Source organism: Pinus tabuliformis, chromosome 2_2 (genome assembly GCF_031772625.1).
Source record: "Pinus tabuliformis cultivar Carrire ecotype Pingquan chromosome 2_2, CPIR1, whole genome shotgun sequence".
In the NCBI taxonomy this organism is placed as follows: Eukaryota; Viridiplantae; Streptophyta; class Pinopsida; order Pinales; family Pinaceae; genus Pinus; species Pinus tabuliformis.
In genome coordinates, this window is record NC_142300.1 from 1274248702 (window position 1) to 1274268258 (window position 19557).

The 19557-nt window shown below is 38.8% G+C and overlaps 1 protein-coding gene across 4 annotated transcripts in view; it reads right to left on the reverse strand.

The window, feature by feature from the left end:
* LOC149198125 (uncharacterized) overlaps positions 1-19557 on the reverse strand; it is a 328910-nt gene that overhangs the window by 48603 nt on the left and 260750 nt on the right. For all 4 annotated transcript variants that reach the window (XM_089406109.1, XM_089406107.1, XM_089406108.1 and 1 more), the window contains 4 exons: positions 1020-1553; positions 847-903; positions 600-698; positions 333-450 (listed from right to left, as the gene is read on the reverse strand). In XM_089406109.1, coding sequence (XP_089262235.1) covers positions 333-450; positions 600-698; positions 847-903; positions 1020-1553 — 808 coding nt within the window. The remainder of the gene's footprint in view (positions 1-332; positions 451-599; positions 699-846; positions 904-1019; positions 1554-19557) is intronic.

Sequence of the window (19557 nt, forward strand, 5' to 3'; positions counted from 1 at the left end):
TAGCAAGGTAAGATGAGATAAAAGGTTTTCCTAAGTATGGATGCATAAGTCAGGAATACATGTGAGAGTAGGTTTCATGTTTTATACCCTTTTATATGAGGCACGTTGACGCCCACATGCTCAGCTTTGGGAATACAAGTACAATAAGCTATTAAGAGTGCAATTACATTAAAGTATTTCTACAGGATAGTGAACTGCAAGATTCTTCATGAACTACACGGATTCTTACCAGAGAGTAGAATGATTTAATCATAATGTAAAAATCAGGTTGCAGAATGTACCTAACTGTCAAATAAAATAAAGATTCCACAGTAGCAAAAGAGAAAGGATACATGCTGCAAGGGATTGTAATGTGATGGAGGATGTCATTTAACGGAGGAAGAGTACCAAGCATATTAGCATTATTGGCCTCCCTGAGTCCACCAGTGAACTCATCCAAAAGCACCTGACCTGCATTTGAAAATTGTCATTTCGAAGGCAACACACACCTGTTGAATTGAACTTGTAAACAAATGTCTTCATGATCAGTGTTCTCTGTTAATTAGTGCTCTTAACGATTAAAAAAATAAGGTGCAGCATCCAGCAATGCTTTTTGTTACCTGAGGACTTCAATAAATCCCTTTCATTTTTATTGTTCTTAAGGCAGGAAGCAGAACTTGGCAATATTCCATCCTCCAGAGTATAGCCACTTTTTAAATCTTTAAAAGCCGTTAAATGAAAAAAATAAAAGAATCAACATCTTGGTTAGGAAAGCAAAGAATATTCCCCAGTGAAACATCAGGTATGAAGCATCATGAATGAATCATTAAGGCTTGAGAAAAATGAACATCCGTATGAAAAGGATACAATGTGCAAAATACAAAAGTCTTCTGTAAATATGTTCAGCACTCTTTGGATAATCCACTGCCAGCAGTCACGAGACATTGAAGTCATTAGCTGACAATGTACTAATTAAAATAGCATTTTTTACCACAACATAAATTGAATGTAATGAATTGCTATGGAGTCAAGATTCTTACAATTTGAATGGTGAGATGGTGTCATAAACTTAGTAATAAACCCAGAAGAAGCTTCACTCTTTGGTCTCCTTTTTGTAAGCTTCCTTGAAGCTTGATATTGTTGTGATACAAGATCACCGGCTCCTGTCAAATGCATGAGACTGAAACCCAGGAAAGAGCTCTCTTCAGATTTGTCTGAACTAATAGGTGATGCTATTATTGAAGGCTGGTCAGAAATTATGCAAAGGCCAGATACACTTTCTGTTTGTGCATTCAAATAAGAACTGCTAAACTTTGAATACAAGAAATCTGTGGAGTGTAGATTATTTTGAGCATCCAGATCATTTGCATTATCTTCAGGGTAAATGCCATTCCCAATGAATATCTTTGAAGGGTGTTCCCACGCATACAGTACATCAGGAATGTCTGAACTATCTGAAAATGGAAGAATACGTTTCCCATTTTTACAAAGGCTTAAATCATCCAATGGTCGGGGACCATAACAAAATACTCGGATTTCCCCAGCTTTGAAAGATGTAGCTAAAATTGCATAACCTGAAATAAGCATGGAGCAAGAATATAAGTATTCAACAAGTCAAATTGCATAGCAAGGTCAGCGCATGCTATTTCAAACGTAATAGTAGGATTTGAATTTTTGCCATGCATACCAAAGATGCAACTTATTTCAAAAGGAGTTTTATTGCAAAACAATGAATTTCAGTTATTTCCATGAGAACAGTGACATGCTAGACAAAAGATACAAAAACATTGAATGAAAGAAAACAAAACTCTTGATGTGTTGTAGGTTTGTAACTTTGTAAAGAAATAAATCAAACAGGAACAACTCAATGCTGTCAAAATATAGGGATCTACACTCAAATGATGCTATGAGTTTTATGTATTTTGTTGTAATGCCCCCGACCACTTAGGAAGCATATGAAGGAGTACGCCGTGAAAATTTCAACCACTGAAATCCTATTGCAGCAACTGGAATTAATTCTTCTAACTGTTAATTAATTTAATAGTTTACTACTACGGAAACAACGAATTAATCACACTGCAATCTTCACAAATAAAAATATTGTGGAAGATAAACTGGAAACTGAGAAAATACTGGCACACACAAATTATAACACCGCTATTTTTGGACAAATGTCCCTGGACCATTGAAGATCACTTGAAGACTCCATGCCCGAGGATATGTCAAAGACTTCATGTACCATCAGAGTTCATATATCTTCAGAGCGTTTAAGCTCTTCTTCTTCTTCTCATCTTCTTCTATATTGTACTCAAATTTCGCAAGCCCTACAAAGATGTTGTAAAGTGATGTTAGTATGATGAATTGAGTCATGTAATAGGCCTAGGTAACTTGGGGCATTGTCATCAAGTGAGTTTACTCTGGGAATATATTTTTTACTTGGTTAATTATTGATACTTTTTAGCAGTTAATAATTAATTGAGTTTTTTCTTCCAAGCTATTACCTCAAAGCCGAAGTGCATCTTGATGGCAAGGCCTTGGGTGAATCCTAGTGTATAGAGTCATTGTATATTACCATACTAGATCACTTGTAAAATTTCGCGGAATTTGATTAGATCTAGGGGTCAGTTCTTTAATTTTTAAAATTTCCCTCACCACTGATATTTAATAAATTATGATTGTAAAATGTAATAAGTGATCTCTAGAGAAGTTGTATGGGGTATGTGTGCTCAAAATTATACGTCTTAGCTTCAACTTTCTATTAAGACACACTTTGAGGAGTAAAAAATGAGTTATAAACCCTCAAAACCCACTTTTCTTAAGTTTTGTGAAAAATGTGGCAATAAATTAGCCCATAAATTAAATAAATGGAGAAAAATAAATATCCACACATGTCAAAATGATGTGGAAATGAGGTGGAAATTCATCAAAAAGTCAAAGTCAAGTAAGAAAGTGATGTGGAGTCCACCTAGGCCACAAATCAAGCAAGTCAAATTTCTCATGGATGGAACCATGAGTTCCAAAAGACAAAAATGCACTTTTTGTGGAGATAACTCAAGTTTAGAGGAGTGAGCAAGAGTTTACTCAAGATATGATTCAATTTCATGGAGAGGGAGTGGAGAAGTCGTCTCCTACCACTCTAGTCCTCTCCACATGTGTCCTTCATCTTCCACGAGTCCCTCTTCTTGGATAGTGTGGGCTTCCTTGGAGGATTTGACTTGCATGAGGTTACATTGGGATTCTCACTATTCTACATTGGGATCTCCACCATTCTTCATTGGGATTGGCTCCCATTTATCTATTTAAGTGAGCTTTGGGCTCTCACTTTGTATCTTTGAAACGAGTTATTGGGCTTAAGGAGACTTTGTCAGATTGTGTACTTACTTTCATATAATAAAAAGACTTTGGGGTATTACATTGTTGGTGTTCTCCTTCTCTCTTTAAGGTGATATTGTTTTGATTTATGTGTTTTACTCTCTACATGCAATTTGGATTATGTTAGCTATCATCTTGTCATTCATTGAGGATTATGTTGAAATTTCTAATTCTGACACATTAGAAATCCCTACTGCATTATCTGGTTTATTTCACCCACTTGTTTATTCCATTAACAAGTTATTTATACATATAAACACTGAAAATAAACGCAAATGTAGCATTAACTCATATACAGATCACCAACTGAAATACTGAGACAAACACACAAGGGACACTTATTTTTGGACAATCGTCCCCGGAAAAACCCAATGCGGGAACACTGGTGCAACAATTTTGAGGGTTTTATTATTATGCAGATTTCTTGAGTACAACTAGGGTGCCAAACTAGCTCACCCAACAGAGATTTTTACACGGTAGTAATACCTCTTCTCGGAGACAGATATTCAGCAAGTCTGCCCCATGAAAATCCTTCCAGCGCTCCTCCAAGGCTCTGTGTCATCCCTGCTAGCCTCAGCGTAGAAAAACCCAATGCGGGAAAACCAGTGCAGCAGTTCTGAGGGTTTTATTATTATGCAGATTTCTTGAGTACAACTAGGGCACCAAACTGGCTCACCCAACAGAGATTTTTACATGGTAGGAATACCTCTTCTCGGAGACAAATATTCAGCAAGTCTGCCCCATGAAAATCCTTCCAGCGCTTCTCCAAGGCTCTGCGTCATCCCTACTAGCCTCAGCATAGCTCTAGAACCCTCTGCGTCAACCTTCTGCCTCTCTGCGTCATCTCTCTAGCCTTCTGCGTCACCCACGCAAGCCCCTCAACCTCTACACAATCTCTAAATGCCTCTACGTGGCTCCTGTTGCCTCTGCATCAGCCTCCTCAGTCATTGCACTAACCCTTAGGCACTATCTCTACCTCTCTGCTATGTACTCACTACCCCTCGCTACAACAAATCACTTGTTCGAATTTTCTCAGCAAACCCAGCTCCAGAAAATCGAACTCACTGATCAATCTTGGTGTATCTCCAACTGACCCTCAAGCCTCCTCTTATACTTTTCCTGTTGAGTCTTCAACGGCCGAGATTAAGTCCCTAATCAACAGCTAAGATTAGATTTGGCTTGATTCATATCATTTAGAACATTCTCACCCAGTTTTATATTAATACCCATTAATATTTTAATTTTCCTAAGTTTAAACTTAGGAACCCCATTAAAAATATTTTAATATCTCTCTAACCGGATGGAATTTCCCCAAAACATTTCTAGGTCTTGGAGATCACATGTTGTTGGCATTATGAGACAAGTATTGTCCTTGATGGCAAATCACACTGATAACAAATCATAGTGCAGAAGGATAGCAGCAAGGAATTGATGATCAGTCTACAAGTATGAAGAAAAACATATACACGTTGGTTCGCTATATACCAAGTCGCGTGTACACGCTGGTTGGCTTCAGTAAAAGCGCGTGTATGTGGAAAACTTATCTTTGGTCCACGACGGTTATTCCTTGGAAGTTGTGCCTATGGTTTCGGACCTTGGTGTCTCGACGGACGTGTTGATCCCTAGTTTTGAAGCTGATGGTATTGGATTTCTATGGTTTTGGCTCTTGGTATTGAACAAGGCCTAAGGCTATACAAGGAGAAGGAAATCATTAGGCAAGAGCATCTGAAAAAGTCTTGAATATCTGATGAAGTATTAGATCCAGTATGCAGGTTATTGGTTGATGATGTATTGCTTGATCTGAGCTAAGGAGATATCTCATCGGTTGATGGAGAACAAGATCTAAGAAGAGATCGGGATCAAATGGTTTGAAATGAACTATCTTTATATAGTTGATTATGCGTATTTCTAGATCTGCATACTGACGCAATGTTATGTTCTGGGTATAACTGAAATCTGGTACAGCTGCAAGTTATGAAAAATTATTTTTAGATCTGTACGCAGGTTGTCTTCGGTAAAACCGCGTGTATACGCAGGTTGCCTTCATTGTAGTAGCGTATACCTTTTGGAGCTTGATTTTTTTTGGGTTGCAGCTGGGTCTGACTGTTATTGCAAAATTCTGTAGTCTGCTCTGTGTTCTGGTGACTGGGTTTGACAGGGTTTCAGTGGTTCAGTGATTCAAAGATTGATGATGCTAGTATTGGTTGTTTTATGCTTCAATGATTTGTGAATCTGTACGCAGGTTGTCTTCGGTAAAACCGCGTGTATACGCAGGTTGCCTTCATTGTAGTAGCGTATACCTTTTGGAGCTTGATTTTTTTTTGGGTTGCAGCTGGGTCTGACTGTTATTGCAGAATTCTATAGTCTGCTCTGTGTTCTGGTGACTGGGTTTGACAGGGTTTCAGTGGTTCAGTGATTCAAAGATTGATGATGCTAGTATTGGTTGTTTTATGCTTCAATGATTTGTGAATGAATCATGGTCTTCAGATTGTAATGTTGTGCTTCAGGAGTATCCAGTCTGAAAATTGATGAAAAGTGGTACCTGAAGGAAAGAAGATTGTAGGCCAGCACCTACGTACTAGTATCTTAGCTAGTACAAGAGCAAAGGGGGTTGGAGCTCCCTTCCAAGGAAGTTTGGAGAACGAGAGAAGGTTGAAGCCTTCTGCAGGTTGTAGCCTGTGTACTGGTATAAGGCTGCACCAGTACAAAAGATTGTAAACTGAAGTTCTTATTAAAGAAAGATAGAGACGACTTGCAGCAGGTGGTTTTCACCCACATTGGGTTTCCACCTTATATCATGGTGTTCATGTGTGTGGCTTTTGTGTGATGATCTGTTCTGTTATACTGCATCTGTTTACTCTTAATATGATGAATAATGTCCTGATACATTTAACTGAAGATAAACTATCTGGATTATAAGATTTATGGTTATACGCTGGTTTCTTTAGACACAGTAGCGTGTACACGCTGGTTCACTTAACTGAAGTAGCGTATATGTTTCTGAGCATTGAAAAAGTTTTATTGATCTGATAATACTGATTCACCCCCCCTCTCAGTATTATTTCCAACACATGTGATTTAGCCTCTCCACCAATTTTCATGGTTAGAGCACATTCAATGCTACCACAAATCAACACTCCCTCTCAGCGAGGAATGTGCTCTAGTAATGCTCCACCACTGAACATCACATTGATACTCCCACACCGGTACCTGTGTTGATGCTTGGCCTACTGCCCAACATCCACTGCACTGCTGCTTCCTATACCGCTAACCATGGCTCTGCCACTACCACTGCTACATCTGTATTGCAACTCCCTCTCAACATGATGCCCATAGCACTGTCACTACTAACTGTTGCACTGCAACTCAGTTACCGAGATGTAAGCAACTGATCTACCCAATTCTGACATCCCTATCAGTCCAAAAGCCTTTTGATGCTGAAGCTAACTCTGTTGCTATCCTGTGCTCCCTCTGTTACCTCTGCGCTGCTGCAACCACCTTTATGCCTCTCGCACTGCTGCAAACACTTTTGTGCCTCTCGCACTATTGCAACCACCTCTGTGCCTCTCGCACTGCTGCAACCCCCACTGTGCTACTACAGACCTCCGCACTCTAGCACTGCCTCGTCACTCCATCGCATTTTGCTTCTACCAACATCCGTCATCCTACTACTGTCATTCAAGACTCCTGTAGCCGGATATGATCCAAGAGTTTGGGTACCTCAAGGATTCTGCCCCTCATCTTCTATAGTCCTCCTAACTACAGCTCGAAGTCACCCCACCTCTTCTCTAGAGGTGCATGAGCACTCACAGCATAGTCGTCATCAGTCTCGACTTCATTCTCTGCCTTAGCCGGAGCTGCCTTGGAGTCAGAAGCCTCTCCCTTGTTCTTCTTCCTGAGACACTGGGATGCATAATGACCTAGCTCCCCACAATGGAAGCAGTTCACCTTGGAGATATCTTTCTTCTTCCTCTTCCCCTGTTGTCCCGCAAATGCTAGAGTCGCATCCTCCTCCTCCACTTTCTTGATTCAACCTCCTTTGTTGCTACTCCTCACCTTAGTCAACCGTCTAATCTCTTCTTGGCGAAGAGCTACCCACATCTCTCCGCATCCTGGACGAGTAGCTCTGCCCAAAATGCCTTGGACAAATGTCTCCCACTCCCCGGAGACTACATTCAGGGCTGTCCTCACCATGAACTCTTGATCTGGCGTGGTCCCTATGGAAGTAAGTTGCTCCCAAATCTCTTGCAATCTGAGGAGGTATAGATCTATCGGCTCCCCCTTCTGCATCTGATACGACAGCAGCTAATTCTCTAATAGCATCTTCCACTGCACGGAAGTGCCCTAATACAATGTCGTCAAAGTATCCCACATCTCCTTTGTCATGTTCTTTTCGGCAATATGTGGTACGACATGATCCTTGACCCCATCAAGGATTATGCACTTTGCTCTCGCCATTGCATCCTCATACTTTTCATTATCATCTGGGTCTACTGGGATAGCCACGGTTCTCAAGGCAAAGCCCTTGATGTGATGTCTATCCAGGACTGACAGGATCCTGGCCTTCCAGATGACAAAGTTGGAAGCCCTGTCCAACCTGTCCTGATCCCTTAGTCCGTTCACTGCCATCTCTGCTCCTCTTCTAGACTCCCTCTGAGATTTGACTTCCCTCCTAGAAATCTCCCTCTAAGTCCTGATTTCCCTGTTGGAAATCTTCCCACCAAATGTTGAACCACTCCTCTCCAATCCTCTTTGCAACTGCAACTTGGATCTGGATTTCTCAGCTAGAAATCTATCAAGGCAGCGACTCCCTCTACCTTGGTTCTGTCCCATTAGGTATTGTCCTACTCCGATAGAAACAACACACCACCATCTTCTCAACCCACAATCTACCCACAGCTCCCTATGCCCTGACAACTAAAGAAACAAAGCCCTCCAACTCTGCGCAATCTCGACAAAGGCTGAATCAATCCTCTGGCCAACTGTGTCAAGCCTACCTGGCTGAGTAGGATGACGTGGCTCTTCGTCAGCCTCTTCTACCTCTCTCTTCCTCTGTGCTGGCCTTCTCTTTGGCTAGAAATGATGACACAAGCCCTTTGCGTCACTCCTCTACTGCCTTCTGCTTAGGAGCAGCTCCATCTCTCGGGACACCGACTACTGCTGCAAATTTTGATATATGTTGGTGCCTTTAGTCCTCCTGTGATCTACAACCCTCTGATACCATGTTGAAATTTCTAAGTCTGACACGTTAGAAATCCCTACTGCATTATCTGGTTTATTTCACCTACTTGTTTATTCCATTAACAAGTTATTTATACATATAAATACTGAAAATGAACACAAACACAGCCTTAAAAGTTAACTCATATACAGATCATCAACTGAAATACTAAGAGAAACACACAAAGGACACAGTGGTTTTTTGACAATCATCCCTGAAAAAACCCATTGCAGGAAAACCGATGAAGCGGTTCTAAGGGTTTTAATATTATGCAGATTTCTTCAGTAAAACTAGGGTGCCAAACTGGCTCACCCAACAGAGATTTTTACACAATAATAATACCTCTTCTCGGAGATAGATATTCAACAAATCTGCCCCACGAAAATCCTTTTGGCGCTTCTCCAAAGCTCTACGTCAGCCCCGCTAGCCTTAGCATAACTCTAGAACCCTTTGCGTAAGCTTTCTGCCTCTCCGCATCAGCTCTCTGGCCTTCTACGTCACCCAGGCAGGCCCCTCAGTCTCTGCGCAGTCTCTAGCAGCCTCTACGCGGCTCCTGCTGCCTCTGCGTCAGCCTCCTTAGTCACTGCGCTGACCCTCAGGGACTATCTCTGCCTCTCTGTTAGGTGCTCACTGCCCCTTGCTGCAACAGATCACTTGTTCGAATTTTCTCAGCAAACCCCGCTCCAGAAAATGGAACTAATTGATCAATCTTGGTGTATCTCCAACTGACCCTCAAGCCTCCTCTTATGCTTTTCCTGTTGAGTCTTCAACGACCAAGATTAAGTCCCTAATCAACGACTAAGACTAGATTTGGCTTGATCCATGTCATTTAGAACATTATTACCTAGAGTTATATTAATATCCATTAATATTTTAATGTTGAACCCCATTAAAAATATTAATTATTTTAATATCTCTCTAACCAGGTGGAATTTCACCAAACCATTTCTGGATCTTGGAGATCTCATGTGCTTTAGCCTCTCCACCAATTTTCATGGCTAGACCACATCCGATGCTACCAAAAATCAACAAATTAATACATGCAATCTATCTTGTGTTTATTTCTTATTAGAGAAATACTCTTAGATTGAGAAGCACTGGATGATTTTATGAGGAATCTCTAGCCTTCTCACATATTGTACTATCTAACTCCTTGATGAATGCTAATGTATATTTCCAAGTGTGTAGAAAACGTTTTGAGGTTTTGTGTAGGATTACTTGGGCATGGGAGTAATCTCCAATAGACTAACTCACTCCCAAGCTCAAGGATTGAAGGAACCAATCAATTTTTGTTAGGATATTCCGACACATAGGAAATAGTTAAGTATAACTTGGTCTAGTGTAGAGTTAGGTAAAGTGTGTTTCTTTACAATGTACTTTCGTAACATACAATCCGACGGTCACGATATGTTCTAGACATGAAGTGATCTGACGATTCATTCTCTCCTCGATATCACCAACACTCGATCCATGGCTTAACACCCAATTGGTCCATGATCTCTATTTAAAGAGCATGGAGAGTCATTTGTAAGGTGACTGTTTATGAGAGAAGCTTATGTAAATTTTATTTCTTTTATATTAACAAATTGCTTGAAGTGGCCGCATTGGCTCAGGCCGTGGACTGTTTCCCACTTTGAGGGTTTTAACCACACCAAGAATACTGGTGTACTGATCTGTGATCTGTTTGTGAGTGGTGTCCTTTAGTGTTCTATCTAAGCAACTTACCTTGTCAATTCCTACATGGTGATCCCAAGATCGAAACCTGGCGCTGATACCATGTAGGAATTTACAGGGTAAGTTCCTTAGATAGAACACCAAAGGACACCGCTCACAAACAGATCACAGATCAGTCCACCAGTATTCTTGATGTTGTTAAAACCCTCAAAGAGGGAAACAGTCCACGACCTGAGCCAATGCGGCCACTTCAGGCAATTTCTTAATGTAAAAGAAAGAAAATTTACATCAGCATCTCTCATAAACGGTCAGCTTACAAATGACCCTCCATGCTCTTTAAATAGATATCATGGACCAATCGAGTGTTAAGCCACGGATCAAGTGTCAGTAATACCGAGGAGAAAATGAATCGTTTGATCACTTCATGTCTAGAACATATCGTGACCGTCAGATTGTAAGTTACAAAAGTACATAGTAAAGAAACACACTTTACCTGACTCTACACTACTAGACCAAGTTATACTTAACTATTTCCCATGTGTTGGAATATCCTAACAATTTTGCCTTAAGGATCTCATCTTACGAATTACAAAGATGGAGTTTCCTTCCCTTTGGCTCTCTTACATCAAAAAAGCATAACTTAAATTCTTTCTTAATCTATGTGCTTCAAATAATTTATTTGGCTTCTAGAGTTATTGCAAAGGCTTGGCCTTTCTTGTTTGCATAAGAGAGTTGCTCTCTTGTTGCATGCATTTGGATTTACATTGAATATCATTTTTGACATGAAACCATGAAGCTAATTTTGTCCTCTTGCTTGCATTGTGTAGATTAAAAGGAGGATTGGAGAGCTTCATCTTGAAAAGTGTTGATTGAAGATCAAAAATCTGATTTGTTTTGCAGCCCCAATTAGCTCACATTTGGGGCAGATTTGAGGAAAAGAGAGATCCAAACGAATAACTCTTGTTTGCAGGACCTTTAGCACATACTTGGAGCTGAAAATCAAGGAGGTCGTGGGCTTTAGAGCAAGCATTCTTTCAAGGCCTTGAGCCTTTTCAAAGGTTTCCTATTTCTCCAAGAAGGTCGTGAGCCTATAGAGGCTTAGCCTCTAATTTTTGTACTATTTCCTAACTTTGTAGAAGGCTGATTTTTGTATGTAAAAATCAGTCCTAATTTTTCAGATTTCAAAAGGCTTCTCATTTACTCCTCATTTGCTTAGATTTCCAAGGAGAAGTTCATTTTTTCTTGAATACTATTGTAGAGTTTCTCCCTTGGTTAATTTGAGGCCTTTGAGAGGCTCATCATTGTAACAAAGTCTCTAATAAAAATTTAGTTTTGCTTGTAGGAGCTTGGGAGATTTCTCCCATGGTATCCTATCTCCCCATTTAGAGGGAGACTTCTCTTGGGTGGATTGACTTTGCATGGTTCAAACTCTCACACTTCATTCACCTGTTCTAACTTGTTCAAGGCTCACATTAATTCTTGGGATTAACATATCTTTCACATTTACTTTTCCATTTGCAAGTGAGTTTATCTAGTTTGTTATTTCAATTTTCAAGTACTTGCAATTGTGCAAATTTTAATTTCCTTTTCGAGTTAAAACACTTGTACGCAATTTACTTTTGCACAACCTACAACTTGCAATATTTGTTTATGAGCAAATCTTCTTTATGTGCATTCAAGTTACAAGAAAGTACTTTATAAGTTTTGATTAGTTTACTTTCTCATTTCCATCTCTTTACTTGGCAAAGTGTTTCATAAGTTATTTTGGAGCATCTTTATTTGGAAGCAATATTGCAATTTCATATTTGGTTCATTTGCTTTCAAGAACTTTGTGACAATGTGAAGCTGTTATGAATTGTTAGTATATGGCATTATGGTTAAACCCTAATAATGCCCTAACCATGCAAAACCCTAATCCTAGATATATGAGCAAACCCTATGCCCTAACCCTAATCCTAACCCTAAGTCCAACCTCAAACCCTAATTCTTCATGAAACCATTAATCCTAAATACATACCTTTATAAAATAACAAAATCCTATCCTAGTTTCCTTACAAAAGAAATCCCTAGTATAAAATCCTAAATCCTAAATTCACTTGACTTAAATCTTATAATAAAATCATAACCCATGACACTTTACCAATTAGCAAAAAGAATTTAACAAAAAAAAGGAAGTCTTTCCTATACACAATCTAATTAAATGACCAACCGATCATATATATCCAAAAGCCTTTTATGTTGGGTGAAATCTTTATAACATTGAAATATGCGTTGAACGTTGTGTATTTTAAATGGTCGTATTATTGAAGCCTCTAGAACTTAACATGTTGTCTCCTTGAAACCAACAGCCATGTCCCCTCACCACTAATATCGAAACAACTTTATATATATACGCAGCTTGGTTCTTTGGGATTTGTACATCGAATTTTGATACAAAAGATCTAGTTCACAAGACTCGAATCTATTGGAAATAATACTGAGAGGGGGGTGAATCAGTATTATCATATCAATAATTTTATTACTCAAATAGATTTATATATGCTACTTAAGTGAAGTGAACTAGCGTGTACACGCAACAGTGATTAGAGAAACTAGCGTATATACAGAGAACTTGTGATTTAGACAATTTATCACGTGTTGATCTTAAACCAATACATCAGTAACTTATTAGACAGTGCAGTAAAAGAAGAATACAGCATCACGCATAACCAACACTCATGAACACCAAGATTTAAGGTGGAAACCCAATGTGGGTGAAAACAACCCACTGCTATCGTCTCTGTCTTCTTTTAATAATAAAAAAATCTGTTTACAATCTTGTACCTGTGCAGAGTAATACCAATACACAGGTTTCTACCTGCCAAAGGTTACAACCTTCTCTCGTTCTCCAGCTTCTACTAGAAGGGAGCTACAACCCCCTAGCTCTTGTACTAGCCAATATGTTTACTAGTACGTAGGTGCCAGCCTACAGAAAACTCCACTCTTCCACCAAGGACCACGTTTCATGAATTTTCAGACTAGATGCTCTTGGCACATATCAAGACATATGAAGACCTTGACTCATCAATAACCCATCAGAAATTTAGAAACTCAAACTTCATCAACCAACATGCAGTTAATCTGAAACAATCAGATCACTATCACCAGAACACTGTGTTGAACCCAGAAACCTGCATCATCATTCAAAACCAGCTGTAACCTCAGAAACCATGCATCAGACTGTATACACTACTTGGCTGAACCCAAACTGCGTGTATACGCTACTTCCGTTAATCAAACCTGTGTATACCTCCAAAGCTACTGCAAACATAAACTTTTGAATCAAGTCTGTACCAACCAGCAATATATTGAACATCTACTGTCAACTTACAGAGCTTTACACAGGCAACAACAGAGATCACTTCTTCTCACTTATACAATCAATCTATCAAATATCAAACTCCTTATTCATTCAGTTTTACATTCAGATCTAAGAAGACTTCATTGACAGACAACAGTAAAACAGCAGCACTGATTTGATAGATCAATCATCCTTGAACATCAAGCTTTTCTTTTGCATACGCTACTTGGAAGAGTTGAACCAGCGTGTATACGCACCTTCACCAAAGCGAACCAGCGTACAGATCTGCAAATACTTACTTCATAACTTCGCTGCACCTCCGGACTTCAAACATACCCAGATCAGAACATTTACAGTGTAAATCATGCGTTAGCATTCAAATCTAGACTATCCATGATCAAACCATATAATAATAATTCATTTTAGGTCTCATGATCCTGATCCATCATTCGATCTCATCTCTATAAACCGTTAAGGTTCATCCTTAGTTCAAATAAAGCAAAGCACCATAAACCCATAACATGCATATTTGCTTTTGATCTCACTCTTCATAAGATATTCATTACTTTCACCCTTGGCCTAATGATCTTCTCCTCCTTATATAGTTTTAGGCCTTTCTCAATACCTTGGACCAAATACCTTGGAACAATACCTCGGACCAAATACCTTGGGCCATATACCTCGAACCAATACCTTGATTTTCCATCCCATACGTGCTTTTCCTTCTGTGAAAGTGTGTGTATACGTATACGCGCTTTTCGTTCTGTAGACCAGTGTGTATACGTTGTTTTAACTAAGTGGACCTACGTATACTTCTTAAACTGCTTTACATCAACCTTTTCCTTTACCTTCTTTATTCTGATTAGTAGACCTTAGTTCCATCTTCCTGTTCTTCTGTACCAGTGCCCTGTTACCTCTTAATAGACTTGTTACACTGTACTTTTTCATATTACTTCTGAAATGATCCCTTTGAACTGCCCTGCATTTTGTCACATCTGTAAACACAACTGTCATGCATTCTGTTACATCAGATATCTCTCTTGTAGATTCATCTAGTTACGTAGATTCATCTCGTTACCATATACAAGTGAGTTGTTCTGCTGCAAGTGGGTTGCCATCAAGTACAACACATACATCATAATGTCAACAATCTCCCCCTTTGGACTTCATGGCAACCATGTTGGTGTTTGATTATTGCAAGCTATAGAAACTATTAGAGATAACAACCAACACCAAAACATTGTCCCCCTTTGACATCAAGGGCAAAGGGCAGACCAAGATATTCTCCCCCTTTGATATCAAGGGCAAAGGGGTGACCAAAGTGAAGTCTTTCATATCTGAACAGCTGAATATAAACATTGATCATGCTCCCCCTAGGCACATGCTGAATTCATTGATGTTGTGATGTACTAAACCGTCCATGCTCCCCCTGAGTACATGCAGAGTCTGCAAAAATATTTTCCAAAATAATAACGACTCTATAACTCACCTATGTGAGTTTGACCTTCCTATCACCAATGACTCATACATACATCAATCTCCCAACCAAGTGGGGATATACCAAATTTGACTCATCCACCCAACCAAGTGGGGATATACCAATTGTTTATACATGACAGAAATACAATAAATATTACATCATCCATCCCATGCAAAGTGGGGATACAAATTACATCATTTGTCCAATAGGACTCATTCAAATGTATGAGAAGTCATATCACACCCTAGACTTTTACATGACTTAAGCAACAAATGGTATAAATATCTGAAGCCATAGCTGGACTCAGCAACCATAATGCCAACAATGCAGAATGCGTGTGAAGGCTAATGCTCCCCCTGAACCTGTGCTACCTGTGCATTGTTAACAAGTCATTAATCAAGGCATCTTTGTCAGTCTGATAAAAATTAATGAACAAAACATATCGTTAGACTGTAATCATCAACATCAGATAGAGAACCATATCAGAGTCTGACCCACTATTTTTCCTGTCAGAAAAACATATACGCTTCTTCAGCCACAGAAACCCGCGTGTATACGCGACTATACTTCATGAAACCCGCATATAATAACCTTCCTCTGAAAAACTAGATTTAACAGCAGGATGATGCAGCAACTACTCCCAGCTTTTGTCTGAGATATTCAAATGTTTCTCCGGGCAGTGGTTTAGTGAGTATATCAACAACCTGTTCCTTGGAGGGGACATACTCCAATTTGACCTTTTGTTCAAGCACTTGTTCTCAAAGAAAATGGTACTTGATGGGTATGTGGTTGGTCTTAGAGCGCATGACTGGATTCTCTGAAATACTGATGACACTTGTATTATCACATAGAATGGAGATGGGTGGAATACATGTGATCTGAATGTCTTGCAAAGTTTGCATCATCCAAAGTAGTTGTGTGCAGCAAGATGCAGCAGCCACATATTCTGCTTCAGCAGTAGATAAAGCAATTGAACTTTGTTTCTTGTTGAACCAAGACACTAACCTGGAACCCATATAGAATGCACCGCCACTAGTGCTTTTTCTATCATCAACACTCGCTGCCCAATCTGCATCTGTATATGCATGAAGAGTAAGATCTGCATCTCTAAGATACCATAGTCCAAAGTCCTGAGTTCCTTGAAGATATTTGAAAATTCTTTCGGCTGCCTGAAGGTGTGATTCCTTTGGATTTTCTTGGAATCTTCCAACTATTCCTACTACATGCATGATGTCAAGTTGGGTACCTGTTAGATAAAACAAACTGCTAATCATGGATCTGTAAGTTGGTCGATGTACTGTTGTTGATTCATCATTTGAGCTGAGACTGCATCCTGTTACCATTGAAGTACATACAGGTTTAGGATCGTCCATTCCGAACTTTTTCAAGATTTGCTTGAGATATTTGGTTTGTGAAAGAAAAATACCATCTTTAATTCGCTGAACTTGTAGACCAAGAAAATAGGTAAGTTCACCAAGCAAGGACATTTCGAATTCTTGCTGCATTACTAAAGCAAAATTTTGACTCATGGATTCTTCATTGCTACCAAAAATGATATCATCAACATAAACAATAATAATTAGCAATTTATCATTTTCAATCTTTGTATATAAATTGCTATCTGCAAAACCTTTTGTAAAACCTTGTTGGTGTAGATATTTGTCAAGGCAGTAATACCAAGCCCTTGGAGCCTGTTTCAGACCATAGAGAGCCTTTTTGAGTCTGCATACAAGTTTTGCATCATTTCCAAGAATGAATCCTTTTGGCTATTCAATATAAACTTCTTCTTCTAAATATCCATTAAGGAAGGTTGATTTTACATCCATTTGGTATACTTTGAATTTCCGAAAACTGGAAAGAGCAAGAAACATTCTTATGGCTTCAAGTCTGGCAACAGGTGCAAAAGTTTCTTCAAAATATATACCTTCTTGTTGAGCATACCCTTTACAAACAAGTCTGGCCTTGTTTCTAATGACTTCTCCATTTTCATTCAGCTTGTTCTTGAATATCCATTTAGTTCTTATAATATTTTTATCATGAGGTCTAGGAACTAATTCCCAAGTGTTATTTTTTTCAATTTGCTCCAGTTCTTCATCCATGGCCTTAACCCAACATTCATCTTTGCATGCTTCATTTACATTTTGCGGTTCAGTGGAGGATAGTAATGCTAGATAGCTTGAGGTCCCTGTAATAGTTCTTGTCTGTACACCAGCCTCCTTTTCTCCTAAAATTTGAGTTTCTGGATGATTTTTGAACATCCCTGGACGGAGTCTTTTCTTCTACCATTATATCTTCTTCTGGTGCTTCATTGGTTTCTTCTTCAATATAATTTTGATTTGATGTGGGAAAGTAATCCCCATCTTCCTCATTGTCATAATCTTCTGTTGATTTTATATGTTTTGTATTTTTGCATGCTTCATCAACTACAACATCAATGCTTTCAACAATTTTCCCAAGTCTTTTATTATAACATTTATATCCTTTACTTTTGGAAGAATAACCAAGAAGAATCCCTTTATCTGCTCTGGGTTCAAACTTACCAAGTTTTTCATCAGTCCTTTCGATAAAACATTTGCTTCCAAAAACTTTAAAATATTTTACAGTAGGAGTCTTAGCATACCAAAGTTTGTGTGGAGTTTGAGTGTTATTTACCCGAACATTTGCTTTGTTGAGAATAGTCACAACAGTGAATGCAACTTCACCCCAGAAGGTTGCAGGAGTTCCAGATTCATCTAGCATAGCTCGAGCCATTTGTTGAATTGTTCTGTTCATCCTTTCTACCACACCATTTTGCTGAGGAGTTCTTGCGGTGGAGAATTACCTTTTTATTCCATGTTGCTCACAAAAGTCAAAGAATTCATCCAATATAAATTCCCCTCCTCGATTAGATCTAAGGCATTTGATTTTTCGATCTGATTCATTTTCAACCAAAGCTTTGAAAGCTTGGAACTTTTCAAATGCTTCAACTTTATGCTTTAGAAGACCTATCCAACACATTCTGGAAAAATCATCAATAAACAAAATAAAGTATTATTCTCCACGAGGTGACTTTTTCCTTATTGGTCCACATAAATTAGTATGGATAAGTTCAAGAGGCTTACTAGCTGACCCTTCTTTTTCCATGAAGTGAACTCTAGTTTTCTTACCGATTTGACATGGTTTGCATATTGTATTTTTTGGGATGTTGATATCTGGAAGATCACGAACAGCCTTGAGTCTGCATGCTTTTCTTATTTGAAAAAAGCTTAGATGTCCCAATCTTCTATGCCACAGCCAGTTTTCATCATTTTTGCTTAGATAGCACTATTGTTGTCCTCCTTTGAGTATGTATAAGTTGTTTGGAGTTCTTGTACCTTTGATCACGGTCTCTCTTGTATCAAGCTCACGAACAACACATCCGTTTGATCGAAATACCACTTCATTTCCTTGATCACACATTTGACTGACACTCAACAGGTTATGCTTTAAACCATATACATACATAACATTTCCAGCTTTAACCTTTTCTTTCAAGAAAACAAAACCTTTACCTTTTATGACAGCTGGAGCGTCATTTCCAAATGAGACATTTTCTTTTTCTAAGGCATTATATGAGTGAAGTTTCTCTTTGTCACCTGTCATCTGTGTGGAGCATCCACTGTCGATGTACCACTAATTTTCTTGTCCTTCTGCATACAAGGCTATACCACATCTTTCTGTTTGATATTTTTTCCTTCTCCATATCTTGGGATTTAATGGCATTTTCTCCTTTTGAGGTGTTTGCCGAAATTTGCTCCTGCATTCAGATTCTTCATGACCAAAGTTGTTACAAATTGAGCATTCTATTTCATTTTCAAGAAGAAAAAAGTTATTATAGGAACTTCTCTTGATCCCTGTTACATTCCTTTGATTTCGTGCTTCTCTAGTCATGATGGTTTTGTAAGAAACACATTGGGCAGCTTTGTGCCAAAAATTATGACATGAAAAACATTGCCCATTAAAGAAGTTTCTGCGACTCTCGAATCTATGTACATGTTGATTGTAGTTTCTATTGATATTCATCTTTGGAGCAAACTGAGTATGATTTTCCTGAGGTTGGTTGTGGCTTCTATTGATATTCATCCTTGGAGCAAATTGAGTATGATTTACCCGTTGATCAGCTTTATGCCTTTGCTGACGATTGTCATATTGTTTACTAGTCTTTGCTGCATCAAGATAGCTTTTGGTGGAGGTTGACGGATTCTGTGATTGAGATGCTTCTTCAGTATATCCAAGACCTGTCTTTATCAGAGGAGAACGCTGAACTTTGATAATTTCATTTAAAGTTTTTGATCCTTTAGCAAATCTAAGATTGAGAGATTTTGTTTCTCAAGATCTTTTCTTAGACCCACAATTTCACATTCTAGTTTTCCATTGTGTTTTTCTTTTTCAGCAAGTTGCTATTTCAAGGTATCTATGATCATATTATTTTCTTCTAAACAGATCTTGAGTTTAGAGATTTCTTCATGAAAG